The following is a 16,802-nucleotide window of genomic DNA, read 5'->3' on the forward strand; positions in this document are numbered from 1 at the left end:
CCACAAATGTTACGATGTTAGTGGACAGCGCGAAATTGAGTAAAATGTTGCGTGTTGACGACAACTTTGACCACAGGACACCCCCCCCCCTTCCCCATTGTTTGGAGAGAAAGTAAATGGGAATTTATAACTTTTCTTCCCCTCTTAACATTCCGAAACATATTAACATTTGCAAAACTACTATAGCAGCAATATTAAAAGGAAGACATTTGACTTGTTTGCTCTCGTCAATTTATCTGTATTTATTGAGATTTATTTTCTTCAAAAAGTACCACCAAATGAATTACTTGATGGCCAACATTAAAATGCAGCAGCATCCTAGGCATCAGTATTCATCCAAAATAAATAAATAAATAAAAAGGAAGAGTTTATGCCCATCGCAAGCCACTGTTACAGTATCCGGTATAAACGATAAAACATTTGCGAAATCACCTCACGTTATGTCCACCCCAACAGCTTTTCCAATCACTCATCGGCGGCAAACCCCAAAAATTTGGGAATAACGGCGAGGGCAAAAATGTTGGACTCGGTGATGACACACTGACCCCTCCCCCCCTCGTAACCTACTTAGTGTATGCTTCAATTGGATGGTGTGACCCTTTCTTGAAATGAATCACTTATCCATTTCACTTTGTGCAGTTTGCCTCGCTTTCATCCTGTAAGACCGGATAAATTGTAGCCACGAAAAGGAAAAAAAAAAAAAAAGAATAATTCCTCCCCCTCAGCAAGAAGTTCAACTGTATTACTTCTGGTCAGCTTCCAAAGAAGTCAGATTTTTCTTGTCCAGTTCACTTCATAACTGCCTCAACAAGTCTCATATTGATCGCCCTTGCAGATTACAATTGATTTTGCACTGCAATGCATTTTCCTTTCGGTTTGCATCTTCCCGCTATCATGAGCTGTATTTTTTATTTTATTTTATTTTTTTCTGGTGTCCAATTGTCAAAACAGTGTTTTACATGTCAATTCCCCCGGGAATAAAAACAGATGTATGGCATTATCGGAGCAGCGACATGCAGATGTCCTTCAATACATGAGTAAATAAATCAAATGATGGTTATTTGTGTGTGTGTGTGTGTGTGTGTGTGTGTGTGTGTGTGTGTGTGTGTGTGTGTGTGTGTGTGTGTGTGTGTGTGTTTCCTCACAGAGACGAAGACCTCACCCATCCCTTCATCCAACGCACCACATAAGGCTGAACCGCCGGTGGGGAGAGCTGCTAAACTTCTCAGCTTCTTCTCACCTCTTCTGTTAGTGATGCTGCTGCTCATCATGTAGTGAGTATATATATGCACACGCACACACACACACACACGCTCGAACACCACTCGCATTGATTCATATTTAAATTGATTATGGGCCCAGCCCCTCAGTCACACATCAGCCAGGCTACGCATGTCCTTCGACGACAAAAACACATTTAGAGGGTTCGGGCGAGTTTGTGTCACAACACAGCTGAAGAGGGAGTTCATTTCTTTTCAGGCAAAGCCCCCCCAAAGCGATGGAAGTAAAATCCAATCCAAAGCCGCCCCATTCCATTTGTTTTTCTACTTTTAAAGGGTGCTTTAATGGTGTGTGTGTTTGTTTTGAGCAATGACGGCTAACTCATTGACTCCCGAAAAAGCCTTCACAAACCAAATGCAGCTTTTCCTCAACGACATTTTTAGCCCAAGTGTGATAAGAAGCTACTCCTCAATCACAACTTCTCTAGTTGGGGTCAAAAGTTGAGCCAAGTTGATAATACGATGCCCTTTAAATTACGGTGATGTTGCAATAACTTTAATTTCCAACTGATAATGTTTCAGCAGGGGCCTGGTAGTCCAGTGGTTAGCGCGTCGACCTCACAGTGTAGCGATACCGGGTTCAATTTTAGCTCCGGCCTCCCTGTGTGGAGTTCACCCCGGGTCTGCGTGGGTTTTCTCCGGGTACTCCGGTTTCCTCCCACCTTCCAAAAACATGCATAGCAGACTGATTGAACACTCTTAAATTGCCCCTCGGTGTGAGTGTGAGCGAGAATGGTTGTTCGTCTCTATGTGCCCTGTGATTGGCTGACAACCGGTTCAGGGTGTCCCCCGCCTACTGCCCGAAGACGGCTGGGATAGGCTTCCCCCACGGCACTCCACCCAGGGAGGCTGCAGCAGGAATTGAATCCGGTACCTCTGCACTGGCAGGTCGACGTGCTACCACTGGACACCAGGCCAAGCTCATAACAAACCAATTTTCGAAATTCCATGAAAAAACAAAAAATGCTCCTAGAAATCAGATCAACATTCCCATGCACCAAGCAAAATGCAACTGGTTGCCGTTTCTTATCACTAATTGGAGATGGCACAGAAGATCGTATGATATGCACACTTTGCTTTCTGTGACTGTCATTATTTTAAAAAAGCAGTTCATTGTTTTAACTTTTTGCGTCTCTGTCTAGATGTAAATGTCTTAAAGTGGAAAGGGGATGAGGAGGAGGAGGTGGAAGAAAAAGAAGAAGAAGAAGAAGAAGTAGAGGCTGGATCTTTGTTTTCTGTTTTGCACAAGTCCCAAGGATACAGTGCATTGATCATTTCTGTCTATCACACACTTACTCGCCAGGATTACTTGGACAATGCCCCCACGCAGCAGGGTCAATTCATGGTGACGCGCAAGTTCTTCAGAGGAGCTCTTTTTGGCCGTGTTGTCATCTTCGCCGTCTTCATCAGCAGCAACAGTAGAAGCAACGCTGCGAAACACTTGTCGTCTAACAGCGCCTGCTGGCTTGAATTTGAATTGTTTGGTTAGTAACAGTATCGACTCGCTTCTCTGCTATTATTATGATTCTTTTTTTATATATAATGGTTTCAACCAATTTCATTCTGTATGTGTGTGAAAATACAGCGGAATTCACACACAAACACGCATACATCCAAGTCCAGCATGTGTGTGCGCATGTGTTAGCGCCCAGCCGCTGTCCCAGTGCCCCATACAGCTAAACCGTCATGCCAACTCCCCAACACAAGCCGATTTGAAACGTAATGAATGGTGTTTGCCTAAAAAAAAATCCAGAAGAGGCCACAAATATGATGATGCCATTTGAAATCTGCGACCCCGTTTCAAAATTCAACCAATGCTTTGGTTCGGATGTGAGGACGATCACTTGCAAGTCACAAAAGTCAGACAATTAGCTTGCATCTGTCAAAAAGGACGATGATTGTAAAACAAAAAAAAAAAACAACAAAAAATATATCTATATATGTAATAAAGGCTAAAGCTCCCCAACATTTTTTTTTCTTTTTGACAATGATACGGCTGTTTTTTTGGAGGCATTGATGGCTGTAAAATAACCCAAATCAGTTTGCTTTCTGACGCCTTCAGAGACATACAAAGTAGAAAATGTCTTCTTGCAGTTTCCAGTAGCCAAGGTCAACTCTTGCTGTTATGTTATTCCGATGAGTACTGATGTGTTTTATTGTGTTTTTTTTTTAATATGTATTTTATGGAGAAGCAACTACAAAAACACACATATAGGCTTTTAGTTCTTCTGTTTGGATTTATTGTCTTTATTTTTTTTTAATCCGACATTCATAATGGCTTATTTCTCTGATCCTATTTTGTAAACTATGATATGTAACTTTAACATTGAAGAAAAGTTTATTATTTAATAATAATAATAATGATAATAATACAAAAAAATATTAATGTATGTATTAGCAGTAGAATGTCGTTACCTGTACCTGGGGTCTTTTTTATAGCTGTATATACAATGACAGGTTTGATCCATTAAATGTGACCATTTCACAATGAATGACGAGCCTGGGTCTCATTTAAACACATTTTTCTAAAACTAGCCAACTGTTTCCTTTCGTTTAAAAAAAAACAAAAACAGCAATCAAGTCTGAATTATGATATTTGTCTTCTCGACAAGATGAAGAGGTTTTGGTGCACATTGAAGGTGAGTTCCGTTGATGTTGAACTCATCAGTCTGCTCATGTTTTGTGGGCAATGTCTCACTCCCGCCTTCAAAAGAGCAAAACATTGCAACGCAAAAGCTTCATGAAAACAAACAATGTTTGATGTCATCGCAACATCGTAACACCCGAGGGGAGCACCGTATAAATTTGGAGGGAGTAAAAAAAACAAAACTCCGGAGTAAACACGCACACATTAACAATTAAGACAATAACAAAGACACGGAGGTGGCACCAAATCACGGGTGGCTATACTGTACTTACTGCAAGAGGAATGTGATGGCACAGGGCAGAGCTGGTTAAATAGAGCAGGAAACAGGTGAGACCAATGAGGCGACGAATGAAGTATCGTCACACTGAGGCAAAACAAGTCGCTTACAGGAACTGGGTCTACAAAATAAAAGGGAGGACAGGAAATGAGCACAACATGACATACTGTGTGTAATTACTTACATGAGTGTGTGTGTGTGTGTGTGTGTGTGTGTGTGTGTGTGTGTGTGTGTGTGTGTGTGTGTGTGTGTGTGCGCGCGCGCGCGCGTGTGCGCGCGCAAGTGAGGTTCCATAACTGAAATACTGTAGTAGAAATAGCTCGCAGCAAGATGAAGCGCGGTTCTGAGTACCACAACAATAAATATGTTATTAAAAAGATCAAGGCAGCTGTGGATTTGATTTCAAAAGATGAAAATGAATGTGAATGTGAATACTGTAGTTGTTTGTCTTGTGCCCGACAAATTTCTAGCTACCGGTTCGGGGTGTTGCCCAAAGCCAGCTGTGGACAAAACGGTCGATGGAAATAGATCGTTGTTTTTTTTTCTTAACCTTTGATGCTCCTTGTGCATGTCTGTTGCTTTAAAAGTACTTCGCTCTTTTCTCTTCGTTATTCTGACAAGTTCTGGCAGGCCAATACGGAGACTGAGGACAAATCAATACACCATCTAACAGCTGTCAGCTGGTGTTCAGTGTGTGCGTGTGCGCGCGCCCGCGTGCTCATTCTTCCATTCACCATTGTGCCTTTTATTCATGATTCGTCCCTCTTCTCGTTGTATCCATACGTAATTTTACACAAGCTCACTAGTTGACAGAAAACGGCACAGCCTAGTCGTTGCCTCCCTTGTTCAGCGTTTGTCACAGTTGTCCGCCATGCATCTCATTACAAGTTCAGAAAGAAGCTAGCACAGGTTGAACTCTTCACCTGGCATTCGGATCCGACTTTAATTAAATGGCGATTGAAATGGTCAGCCACGCTCTTTGTCTGAGGCCAAGATGTGATCCGCATTAACCTCTATCTAGTGTGTGTGGGTGTGTGTGCGTGTGCATGGAAAAGCCATCAAAAAGCCTGACAGCCTCGCTCTGCTCTAATGACTGCTTTGACCTTCCATTGATAAATAGATGAATGACACAATCTATCCTTCTGTCTCAGGCATGCAGAAGCCTTTTCTTCCCTTCGACTGTTTTCACCACTCCAAGAAGCAGTATTATGCTTACCTTCAAGTTGGAATCCACAGTCAGTACGAGGCAGTGAAGTTTTACACCACAGCAATCAATATTTAGCTGATGAATAAATACCGCTGCCCAAAATTTCTCTCAACTTTTGTCATATGAACTGGTGTGAGTACATTACACACGTTTCGGTCCACAAGAGGGAAGCAGATAAACATCTCTAAATGTGCTGTCCATGGTGCTTGTGGAGGCTCTCAGTCGTACAGGAAAGTTCCATCGTAGAAAGGGTCCTGTCAGTCGTCATCTGTACCCGTGGGTAAAAAAGCGCAGAACAATTTCCCGGAGTCTTCACGGAGACTTCAGGGTTGTCTACCGCTGACGAAGCTTCTGTGAGAGAAGCGAAACGTCCTTTTTTGTTTTTTGTTTTTACCCACAGGTACAGATGACGACTGACAGAACCCTTTCTACGAAGCTGTCCATGGTGCTGAAGTTCCTATAGATAGTGTCACATTTAATGGTTATGTTAAAAGTCATGTGAAAATCAAATAAAATGAATTACGTTTTTGCGAAGTGATAGTTGTGTAATGTTGAGCTATGCTAACAATGTCAATGGAAAATGCGGAGAAATATGTCATCAATGAAAATATGTAGGGACGTACACAGTGGTGCATGGAATAATCCGCGTGGCGTCGCTAGTGAGTCACATCCACTGTAGGGCAACTACGGTTTTGAATCAGAAGAAGGAGGTTTCCGTGTGTGAGCGTGTGTGTGTGTCTGTGTGTGTGTTTTGCAGCCGGACTTCCAGTTCAAGACGATGAGGTGAGTGTCATTATTATGATCAGCTGGAAAAATAAACTAAGATACTATATAATGCAGTCATGTTTTGGCCGTAAAATGCTGTTGAATAGTAAGCGAATGCCGTGTTTGTTGGTTGTATTTATTTAATGTTGCCGAGCTGGAGCCGCTGTCAGCCCACACAATGCAATGCAGCATCCTTCAATTGGCTTGTTAGCAAGCTAGCAAGCTCCAAGCTAGCTGATACTCGGGAGAAGGTCATCTTGATTTGGTTTTTGTCGTAACAAGACAAACAAAAACGACGCTGCTGCATTTATAAGCCAATGGCAGTCCGGTCGTTTGTGTGGGTGCTGTATTTAATCGTGTTCCTCAGCTATTTTTTTAAACATCACTCAAACTAAAGTAGGTTTTAGTCTTTTTACCCCTCACATTCAAATGTAGTACTACTGTATTGTTATTGTCAGTCGGAGGTATCTTCAGAGCTATTTTTTTTTGTATAAGTGTGTATAGACATAAGGTGTTATATCTATTATTATTTTTGTTTCTCTGTTCTTTTATTGATATTCATATAAAGTAGTCCTAAGCAAGAGGGGAGTAGTAGTAAAAAAAAAAAAAAAAAAAAAACTTTAGTTGGGCGAACCTTCTTTACAAATATGCGTCATTCAATTAGATATTTTTATTTGGTTTGTTTTCAATGAACTCTTCATCTTTGCAAAAATACACCTTTCAATCAATCATAGTTAATAATAGATTTGTTCCCATTACTATTATTTGTGCAGTCTAAAAGAGTCCTGCTGACCTTCAGTGGCGTTCATCTGGCCACAACCCAGCTGTTCATCAACATGCAAGGTTTCTACTCCAAGCTAGACTCCGCTCCGCTGCTGGGTGTGGCCCTGGGGAGAGAAGGCACCCCTGTGCCTCTCAGCTTGGCCGTGGAGACCGAGAAGGCCCAGGCCCTCTTGCAGACGTTCAGCTCCGCCTCCCTGCTTGCATCGGCGGGCCTGGGCCTGTTCTGCGTGGCGGCCGACCACGCCCTGCAGCTTCCGCTCATCCAGCATCACCTGTGGTTGCGCGCCGCCCTGGACAACGGGACGCACGCCGTCGTGGGGTTGTGGTCCTGGGCCGTGGTCATCGGGCTCCGGAAGAAGAGTGACGTCTACGAGGTGCTGCTCGCGGGTCTCCTGGCATCCATCATTGACTTGGACCATTTCTACATGGCCGGCTCGCTCTCAATCAAGGTGCTTTTCAACACATTAGCAAAGTCAAAGGTCTGGTTTTGGAATCCTGTACTGTACATATTATTATAGACAATTTTTTTTGTCATGCAGGCCGCCGTCTCTCTCCCTCAGCGTCCTCCCCTCCACTGCTCCTCCCTCATCCCCGTCCTGTGTTTGTCCCTGCGCTTCCTCATGTGGCTCGGACGCCTCAAAGACGCCTGGTGCTCGTTGCCGTGGATGCTCTTCATTTCCATGGCCACGCACCACGTGCGGGACGCTGTGCGCCGTGGCCTGTGGGTTTGTCCTTTGGGGAACACGGCGCCGCTCCCCTACTGGCTTTATGTTAGCACCACAGCGACGCTTCCTCACCTGTGCTCTGTGCTCATGTACCTGACTGGAACCAGAGATGTCATCTCCACCAAACATGGAGTCGCCATCGATGTGTAGACCCCGTTGGGCTGATGAGATGGAACAAACGAATGGATGGAAGGGAGAAACTGCGAACAAAATCAGAATAAAGGAGTGCCAATCGCAGGAACTTTTACTTTCCTCACTTAAACACCCCCCGTTGGTGGTTTGTGCATATTCGCCTCGACAATATTTATTTGGTAGTGACTACGTAATCACAACTGCACTGTCTCTCAAGTATTTAAACAAGCAAAATGTCTTAAGGCGTGTTGATATTCTTAAGCAGACTTCAGTTGCACATGCTTCCTTTGAATCCTTTTGCGCACAACGGCTGGTTGTTTCAATATTTCACAGGACTAGCATCATTTGTTGAGGTTTACGTTTTATGTTTAAAAGCTTTTCATTTGAAAAGTGAAACCACCTTATTTATTACACTGATGAGCAAAATGTGTACTATAACACGGATTTATTACTACTTTACATTATGGTTGAACTAATCATGATTACATTTTTTTTGTGGCGACTGTTTGAATGTGACTAGCTTGTCCTAAGTTTTGCTTCTGTCTAAAAAAAGCTGTTGCCCACTAGATGGCGACAAAGAACCTAAAAAAAAATCTAAAATAAATTGTAAATACTATAACAGCATTTTAAAGACGTTTTAATGAAAATGATATAGGTTGTGTATTTCTATTGTTTGCAGCTGTTTTGTACAATGATTTGTCATCTTATGATTTCATAAGAATTATTTGTCATTTCTGTTTTATATCAGTAAACGATATTTGGGAATGATTAGTTTTTTTTCGGGTCAGCTAGTTTCTGTGGACACACACACTGAAACTTAAACAGTTTTTTCCCAGAAAAATAAAATAAAAACTTGTTTCGTCTTCAGCCAAACCACTTATCACCCTTTTCAGTCATAATCTTGAAGCCTATTTTGTTTCATTTTCACTGTGTAACAAAACTCAAGTTTCGTTGTTGTCGGGGAGGAAAAAAAACCCCAAACAATACAATGTAATGCGCTAATATTTTAATCTCAAAAAACAACTTTATGAACGAGTGTTTGCTACAGGAAGCACAATACCACACGTCACTTCCCAACTTGTGGCTTTTTCCATGAAGAATTAAAGCACCTGAAAGCTGCTGGTGTGATAAAATAGTCTTTATTTTATTTTAATTTTTTTTTACAGAAACATACAAGGGCAAAAATAACAGCTTATGGTGATATCTGGCAAACAAATAAAGCAAAGCAAAAATATATATATTTACATCTGAGGATGGATGCCTGAGTGTACAAGCAACAGGCTCCTGGCATCACATACTGTGGAGGAAAAAAGGTTTCTATGGAGACGAAGAAAAGGCTCACATGAAAATATGGACAGTCTCTAATACTGCACTTTGCCCAAAGAAAAATGGCATTGTATTACAAAATGTGTCTTTTTAACACCAGGAAAAGAATATTCCTTCGTGGGGTTTGTCGTGGCTATTTGAGTTCCGTTTTACTTTGATCAAAGTGTGCTTTGAACAATGGATACAAGTTACATAAATCGGCGATACAAAAAAATGGAAATGTTGACGTGCTAGCATGAATTCCAAAACATTTTGAAACATTTATTTGGAAAGTCCTTTCCACGTTTGCTATTTTTTTTCACATAGAGATTTGAATTTCAATTAAAAGGAGGTTCTCCAGACACACATTGCTCAAATAAATACAAAGATGTATATTTTTTGTAGATTGTCAGGAAAAAAAAAGGACCTTACGACTCCAAAAAACGGCAATGACATTGCAAAGCTAGCTGAATGAACGGAACAGCTTCGTATAACTGCGCAAGACAACACAAATGCACGCTGCTGGGGACAGAGATAAAAGATGATCATCAGTGATGTTAATTTGTTTATTTTTTTGGGCGGGACGCTGTTATCTGGAATTCCAAACAGTTTTTTTTTTTCAGTTCAAAGAGTTTGACAATTATTTAAAGAGTACGGCTTGTTTTCTTTTTCACCTCTATGAACTCTCGACAAATTAACACAAGACTGATTCTAACCGGCGCTACCCCCAAATTGGTTACGTACAGACAAAAAAATATTGAGGAAATGCGTTTTGTGACGTACACGCGAGATGCAACAAGACACCAAAAACAAAGCTTCAACTGGATCTGTGCATTTTTTTACGTGAAGGGCTAGCTTGGGAGCACATACGGTCGTCGAAGCTTGACAGTTCATGCACCTTGTGTTCCTGATGCATCGTACACACGGTCAAGTCGGTCAGTCCTAGACCGCACAGCTTTGGATCACAACACAGTGTCATCACCGGGACACAAACACAGGTGAGAAATGAAATCGAAAGAAACGCACACACACACACACACACACAAAAAAAAAAAAAACTGAGGTATTTGGGGCTTTTCATGAGCACTGACCACGCAGTCATTACTGTTCAGCAACGATCGCAGGCTTTTAGGACCTAAGCGCAGAAAAACTGAGTTTGGCTCTTGTCGGGTAACCATGGTCACCGTGGTCACCACTATCTTGCCACAACACGTGGCCACGATAAAACTGGTCCCGGAAGGACTTGGAACTGACCCATATTTTTACTTTTTTATTCTTTCACACCAAATCTGTAAGGCAAACGATCTCTTTTACTTGCTGTTAGTGTTGGCCTTCTTATCAGTACTGTCACCATGCATCTCATTACAAAAAAAAAAAAAAACACACAATAAAGTAACAGAACATTCCCAACTTCCGTCTATCCGTTTGTCAGTAACGATTGTGAGCATCTGTGTGTCATGTTAAAAAAAACAACCCCTTGTCAAAGTCAAGCCGGGAGCTGCGCTTGCAAGCGCTGTAGTTTAGTAGCAAACTGTACAAAACCTAATGTGGAACCTCTGAATTTGCCCTTCAAAAAATCCATCTCCAACATCCCAAATTTTGCAATGACAATGCATAACTTCTGACAAAATCCGACTCGACTGTCATGAGAACAGGCCGGTTTGTTCGCCACGTTAGCCTGTGAAGTGCTGATGGTCTCCAAATACTTTTGGGTTGTTTTTTTTTTTTTTTTTGAGGGCAGCAGCTTCCCAAAGGATCACTCTCTTCCTGATATTTAAACACTTAAGAATGCAATTTAACCCTTTCGGGGACAACGGTCACTACAGTGGATAGCTTATCATGTTATCAGGTTACAGGTTCTCATTATTGGTGCATGAAAGAGTTAAACTTAACTGTGTACCATCCCTCAAACATAATACCTCCGAATTGTTGACCGGAGCGGAAAAGGTTTCGAAATTGCTGCATTATCTGTTGAAAGCAAACCGGGATGCATTTAGCATTATTCATTCAGTCAGTGACCATTGTTTTGGATGAAATGTTTTTGTTTTGAAAATGTTGGGCTTTCCACTGAATAATCATGACCAGATTCACCCCCCCAAAACTATTCCCATACTTATTTTCAATGTCATTTTCCTGCGCTTGCGGTCGACATCATGCTGCTGATTTGTGATGAGGCCTTTTATCAGCTTTATATCCCAATTCCCACCCAAGTGTGACATGCACTTACACACGCTCTGTGGATGGATGATGACAAAGAAAAAAAGGAACAAAACCATTCATCATAACAAAAACAAAAGTAATAGTGACGTGTTTACAATTCAAGTCGCTCACTTGTGTTCAGCTGCCCTTCTTCAGGCCTCTTTGACGCTTCAATGCCGCCAGATAAACGTCGCCACTCATTCACAGCATCGGGTTTGTCTGTGATAACGGACACGTGCAACCGCATAGCAACGTCACCGATGACCGAGGGGGATGAGAAAAGCCCCCTCCGGCAGGTTTGTGCTGCAGATGCATTGTGGGAAATGTAGTCTGATGCCACAACTGGACAGTCTTGCATCTTTTCGTTTGAAAAAAAGAGGGTGGGATTGTTTGTGTCATCGCAGATCTGAAATGGGTTCTGGTTCATTTGTTGTATTTGAATGCCAGCATGCTGCCACGATGGCCCGACTCTTCAGAGGAGCTCGAGAACGGGCCGAGGAGTAGATGATGTTTGGCATTAACCTGAAGAGAGGAGAAAGAGGAGGAGGAGGAGGATGAAAACGGGATGCCACATTAAAAACATCCATATATCATATCAGTAAGCACTGCCAGATGTAAATGACAGAGTGGAGGACATATTTACAAGCCCATAATAAGGGCTTTTTATGGCAACATATGGAGTGGATTTGTTGAAATGTTTCTTTTAATGGTATTTAATCAATATAGTGAAAAACTCTGCCAAGGCATTCAGCCCCCCTCTGTGTTTGTTTTTTTGTTTGTTTGTTTGTTTGTTTGCCTCAAAGCCATGACACTTGTTTTAACTTCGCAAGTGGACTGAGAATAAGACAGCGTTCTCTTTCGGTTTATAATTATCTTCACCACAGAGGCCATGTGTGCCATCCACAACTCTCTCCCAAACAGGCAAAGCTGCGCAACCACACGTGTGGGAAATGATCTTATTCAGAAAACGTGCAACAACACATAAAGAAGATTATCCCGCTTCATCTCGCGGTCAAATATGACTGATCAGTCGGAATGCGCAAAATTGGCTAGTGCTCAAAATGTTCTCGTTTTTTTTTTTTTTTTTAATGGATGTTGTTGAAAAAGACACATTTAATTGCTCGTAGACAAATAAATGTCACTGCGATGCAAAAAGGGGGGTATTTGTCTTCGGTGAGTGTCAGCTGCACGTGCCACATGCATCCGCACCCGACTAATTGAAAAGTTGAATTCAGCTCGGTGATGAAGTGCAGACTCCGCAAGTGAAAATCTTAACGGATGAATTTACTGTCCTTGTGAGTGCTCGCAGCTGTAAAACAGCTCTGCGCCTGGTGGTCTTGGTTACGCAAAGACATACTTGGCATACGGTCGGGTGAGCTGTGGCTTATTTAAACCAAAGCATGTCACACAGACCAATATAACACTATAGGAACTGGCTTGATTAATGTCCACCATATGTCTCCCTCAACGTGTAGTAGACCAGTCAACTATTGTATACGAACTTTAAGAAGTGTAAGAGGGGGCGGGGGTCTCACATCAAATTGGCATAGACTTCATTTTGACCATCGAAGTGAGCTCCTGTTTGGTCACATGTTCACGCCGCCTCTGCTTCACCCTGCAAACACAAAACCAAGAACTAGTAGCAATCCACATCAAACAAACAAACAAACAAACAAACCAAAAAAAACTTTGAGAGAATATATATGGTTAAGTGGTTGCTTTGTGTATGTGAATTTGCAAGTATGTCTTACCACACCACAAAGAAGAGGGAAAGGACAGTGGCTATGATAACCACGGCAAACAAAACCAGCAGAATCACCAATCCCAAATTACCATCATCCTGCAGAACCGGCTCTGGAAAGGAACAATTTGAATTTTTCCTGAGAAAACAAGGTTGAACGAAAAGACAGCCGGCGTCGCGGAGATCATGGAAGATGAGATGTAAAATAAATGCAGTCGTTGAAGGATTGATATGCATGTCTGGGAGGTCGGAGGCACACGGGCGCATGGACTTGTGATATGAAGCATTCTAAGTTTGCCGCCATTACTTTACATGAATATTTACAACATGCCAGGAGTAAACAGACCCACACAATGGACCGTATTTTCCACACTATAAGGCGCTTCGGAGTATAAGGCGCACCTTCAATGAATGACGTATTTTGAAACTATTTTCATATCTAGGGCGCACGGCATTATAAGGTGCATAGAATAGAAGCTACATTAGTGGCTGAGGTTGTGTTCTCCATCCACTAGATGGAGGTACGCTTAAGGGAATACAATACAATGCAACTGTATTTATATTGCGCTGACCCAACCATTTTTATGGCAACATATGGAGTGGATTTGTTGAAATGTTTCTTTTAATGGTATTTAATCAATATATGGCAACATATGGAGTGGAGCTGTAACAAAGCACATTTAAAAAACAGAACATTTAAAAGAACATTTCAAATACTCCGTCCATGGAATCTGAATAGTGATCCATATATAAGGCGCATCGGATTATAAGGCGCACTGTCGGCTTTTGAGCTTTTAGGAGCACCTTATATAGCGAAAAATACGGTACACCAAAATCAAAATATAAGGCAAATTCACCCTCAAAAAAATCTTGCCGCAGTTAAGTGATCGATGCGGACAGAGTGAGTAGAGAATGGATCTGGTTCTCAGAACATTTCGAAGCTGTAATCACTCACAGATGCAGGAGTGCAAACCCAAGTATCGCGGAGCGTGTTTACAAATCCAAGTTGTGTGTTTAGAGCGCGCGCTTTCCGAACGGGCGTTGGCAAATGTATGGCAGGTGCAGTCAGGAGAGAACCGCTTTCATGCGTTGACTGTTTCATTCGGTCATCTACGAGAGAAAGCAACGACAGCTCACAGGTACAATTTGGTGGAATCAAATGTAGTTTGGGCAATAAGCCCAGCACAAGGCATTTGGACTAACAGTCAATGATGCCTTATTATCGATGCCTTGTTATTGTGCCGGTAATTGTGGATGCCTTCTGCGAGAAAAATACGCTTCCATCTGTCTGATCGATTTCTCGATCAAGAGTTTGAGCTTGGAGTCCAAACGAGCCTTCTTTAAACAGTCATCTCACATGCACTGATATTGCTCATGACCGTGTCATACATTTCTCATTTCAAGAGACTTACTCAGTGACTTTGAAGTCGAGGTTTCTGGCTTTGTGTTGAAGGGAAAAACATAGTCTGGAAAATGATCCTCGGGAGGTTCGGATGTGGCAGGGTCTGCCGGACGAGAACACAAACATATACATGTGTCAATCGCTGCCGAAGAAATGTGGAAGAAATGTGAAGCACGAGCATCACTGCGAAATATGCTGTTCAGGATGAGCAACTCATTTTATTTCATGCATGATTCTAAAAAAAGGAACAACAAAAAATATGACAAATGTCTGTACGTTGACTGAAGTTTGGACTGCATATAAAGGAGCGGCCTAATCGTTTTTATTTCATTCAACAAGTGAATTTGATATAATACAGATTTATTAAACATGTGAAAATGTTTCAGAAGGGATATTCCAACCGAATTCATCAATAATATATATTTCTAAATAAAATATGCTAATTTCTTAAATTGGTGGACTGTGGCAGGGTTCGCACTTTTTTCCTGAAATTATTGTATTTATTTAGTCAGCGTTTTAATCGAGTAAATGATTGAAATATGTATTTTTTTTTTTTTTTTTTTTTTAAAAAGGCCACAATTTTCTTCTTGGGATACAGCCGTAGATTTGACTGCAATTTCCATTCAATAAAGCCAATGTCTGATCTTTTTTCGAACCTTCCCAGGGCCTGCCATAACGCAGAGGACTCCAGTCACTCCACTGGCTCTCAGCATCAAGCTCGTCCCTCGCTCGCACTTGGACTTGGTGAGGGTGCCCAGCCAAGGCGTCAAAAATCACTACTGGACTCTCCTCGGGGTAAACCTGACGTAGAGGCAAAGAGAAAGGAGAGGAAGATGAAGAAAAATGCAAGTACTCTAACGACAGGTCCTAAATTCTGATCTGTGTTGACTATAATGTAAACATACATGACCCCCCCTTACGAACCTCTGACCAGTATTGCGATCCATGTGGTCTGTATCTTATATGAAACACGAGAGGGAAAGCATCACGTAGCGCCCACGAGGAGGGAAAGTTCCATGAGATATTCAGCCTATTTGGAAAGCCTTCCACCTCATTTACTAATACTGACTCCGGAGGGTCAGGTTTCACTGAAAAGACAGATAGAAATAAAAAAGTGTTTGGATAAGCTAACGACTGAAAACATTCATGTGAATATGCGGTAATTATGCGCAGTCACGAAACGTATGACAGATTTTCTCCAGATACCATTCCAACCCAAAAAAAAAAAAAAAAAAAATCCCGATACTTACGCAGCTTGTCTAATTTAATCCGGGCAGCCGTCGACTCAGACCCAAGGGCGTTTGTGGCCGTGACGTTAAGCGTGTGGATCGTCTGCCAGAAGGATGGGTGCTCTACATCACAGTACTTGTGGGCCGCGTCCACCAGGCAAGGCTGCCAGGCCTTGCCATTACCCCTTGAAAAAGACAAAAGCGTGATACGACAACATTTTTAAAACACATATTCTATTCACCCTTTAATGCCTGACCCATCAAGGAATAGCCAGAAAAATCTGATTTTTGGGAACTGAGATGTTCATTAACCCTTATAACAAAATCCACAAAAATATTATTTGCCATATCATGTTGTTTTAGATATTTGTTGTATTCCATTTATAAGCATTATGTAGATTACATCCGAAAATGAAAATTTGGAAAAAAATTACATTTTAAACCTTCAGTATCAAATTTGATACAGATGATTTAATGTAATATAAAGAATGAGTTACATAATGAAAATGCATGTATCAAATATGATACAAATGGCATTATATTAAGGCCCTCACCGAAAACGTTTAGATGGTATTGAGTTGCAGTAATTGGCTTTTACCTGAGGGAGGCGTTGTACTCGACTGGAAGAAAGGTCTTCACCGATTCTTTCCAGGAGCAGCGAACAAGAGTGTGATTAGGAACTTGACAGGAAATGCTAAGCAGACCAGGGGGATCTGGAAGAACAAGAGTCTGGGCTAAATCTTTCAACAAATATTTCGAGACTGTAATGTCCCCTAGGATAAAGAAAAGAAAAAAGAAGGAGCACTTGTAGTAGTAGTAGTAGATGTTTCATATACGTGTAGTAGTAGATGTTTCATATATTGTGCTAGCAATAAGAAATCCTCTCGCTCAAAAGGAGCCTTCCTTTTGAGGGAGCCATTTCCTTTTAGAAACAGTCACAGGAAGTGGAGTCTGTTTTTGTGGTGGAAATTTCTTCGAGGACCGCTGGCAGTGACGTGATTGCCACTGTTTCAATTACATAACCGAGCTTTAAAAAAAAAAAAGCGTCAACAATTCAAACCTTTAGATAGAATTTCTGGTCAACCAACCAAACGTGTCACAAGAGCGCTC

General features: G+C 41.7%; 3 protein-coding genes across 5 annotated transcripts in view; 2 read left to right on the forward strand and 1 right to left on the reverse strand.

The window, feature by feature from the left end:
- Positions 1-3,772, forward strand: part of cntfr (ciliary neurotrophic factor receptor) — a 192,441-nt gene extending 188,669 nt beyond the window's left edge. Inside the window, exons 10-11 of the mRNA XM_019874069.1 lie at positions 1,148-1,274; positions 2,423-3,772. Coding sequence (XP_019729628.1) covers positions 1,148-1,274; position 2,423 — 128 coding nt within the window. The 3' untranslated portion in view covers positions 2,424-3,772. The remainder of the gene's footprint in view (positions 1-1,147; positions 1,275-2,422) is intronic.
- Positions 3,773-6,117: 2,345 nt separating this feature from the next.
- tmem267 (transmembrane protein 267) lies at positions 6,118-8,851 on the forward strand. Its single transcript, XM_019874061.1, has 3 exons — positions 6,118-6,194; positions 6,950-7,408; positions 7,499-8,851. The coding sequence occupies exons 2-3, from the start codon at positions 7,013-7,015 to the stop codon at positions 7,832-7,834; spliced, it is 732 nt and encodes a 243-aa protein (XP_019729620.1). The 5' UTR covers positions 6,118-6,194; positions 6,950-7,012; the 3' UTR covers positions 7,835-8,851.
- Positions 8,852-9,443: 592 nt separating this feature from the next.
- Positions 9,444-16,802, reverse strand: part of il11ra (interleukin 11 receptor subunit alpha) — a 33,581-nt gene continuing 26,222 nt past the window's right edge. For 2 of the 3 annotated variants that reach the window (XM_019874060.1, XM_019874058.1), the window contains exons 5-12: positions 16,291-16,405; positions 15,714-15,877; positions 15,388-15,551; positions 15,120-15,264; positions 14,474-14,566; positions 13,072-13,174; positions 12,856-12,935; positions 9,444-11,842 (exon numbers count right to left, since the gene is read on the reverse strand). In XM_019874060.1, the coding sequence (XP_019729619.1) occupies positions 12,857-12,935; positions 13,072-13,174; positions 14,474-14,566; positions 15,120-15,264; positions 15,388-15,551; positions 15,714-15,877; positions 16,291-16,405 (863 nt within the window). In that variant the 3' untranslated portion in view covers positions 9,444-11,842; position 12,856. The remainder of the gene's footprint in view (positions 11,843-12,855; positions 12,936-13,071; positions 13,175-14,473; positions 14,567-15,119; positions 15,265-15,387; positions 15,552-15,713; positions 15,878-16,290; positions 16,406-16,802) is intronic. The other variant, XR_002168710.1, reaches the window with a different exon arrangement.

The sequence above is a fragment of the Hippocampus comes genome, unplaced genomic scaffold (assembly GCF_001891065.2).
Source record: "Hippocampus comes isolate QL1 unplaced genomic scaffold, H_comes_QL1_v1.1 scaffold101, whole genome shotgun sequence".
NCBI lineage: Eukaryota > Metazoa > Chordata > Actinopteri > Syngnathiformes > Syngnathidae > Hippocampus > Hippocampus comes.

Coding starts and splice junctions, on each gene's coding strand:
- tmem267 (XM_019874061.1), top strand. CDS start 7,013: ATGCAAGGTTTCTACTCCAAGCTAGACTCCGCTCCGCTGCTGGGTGTG. Junction 7,409..7,498: donor CCGGCTCGCTCTCAATCAAG/GTGCTTTTCAAC, acceptor TTTGTCATGCAG/GCCGCCGTCTCTCTCCCTCA.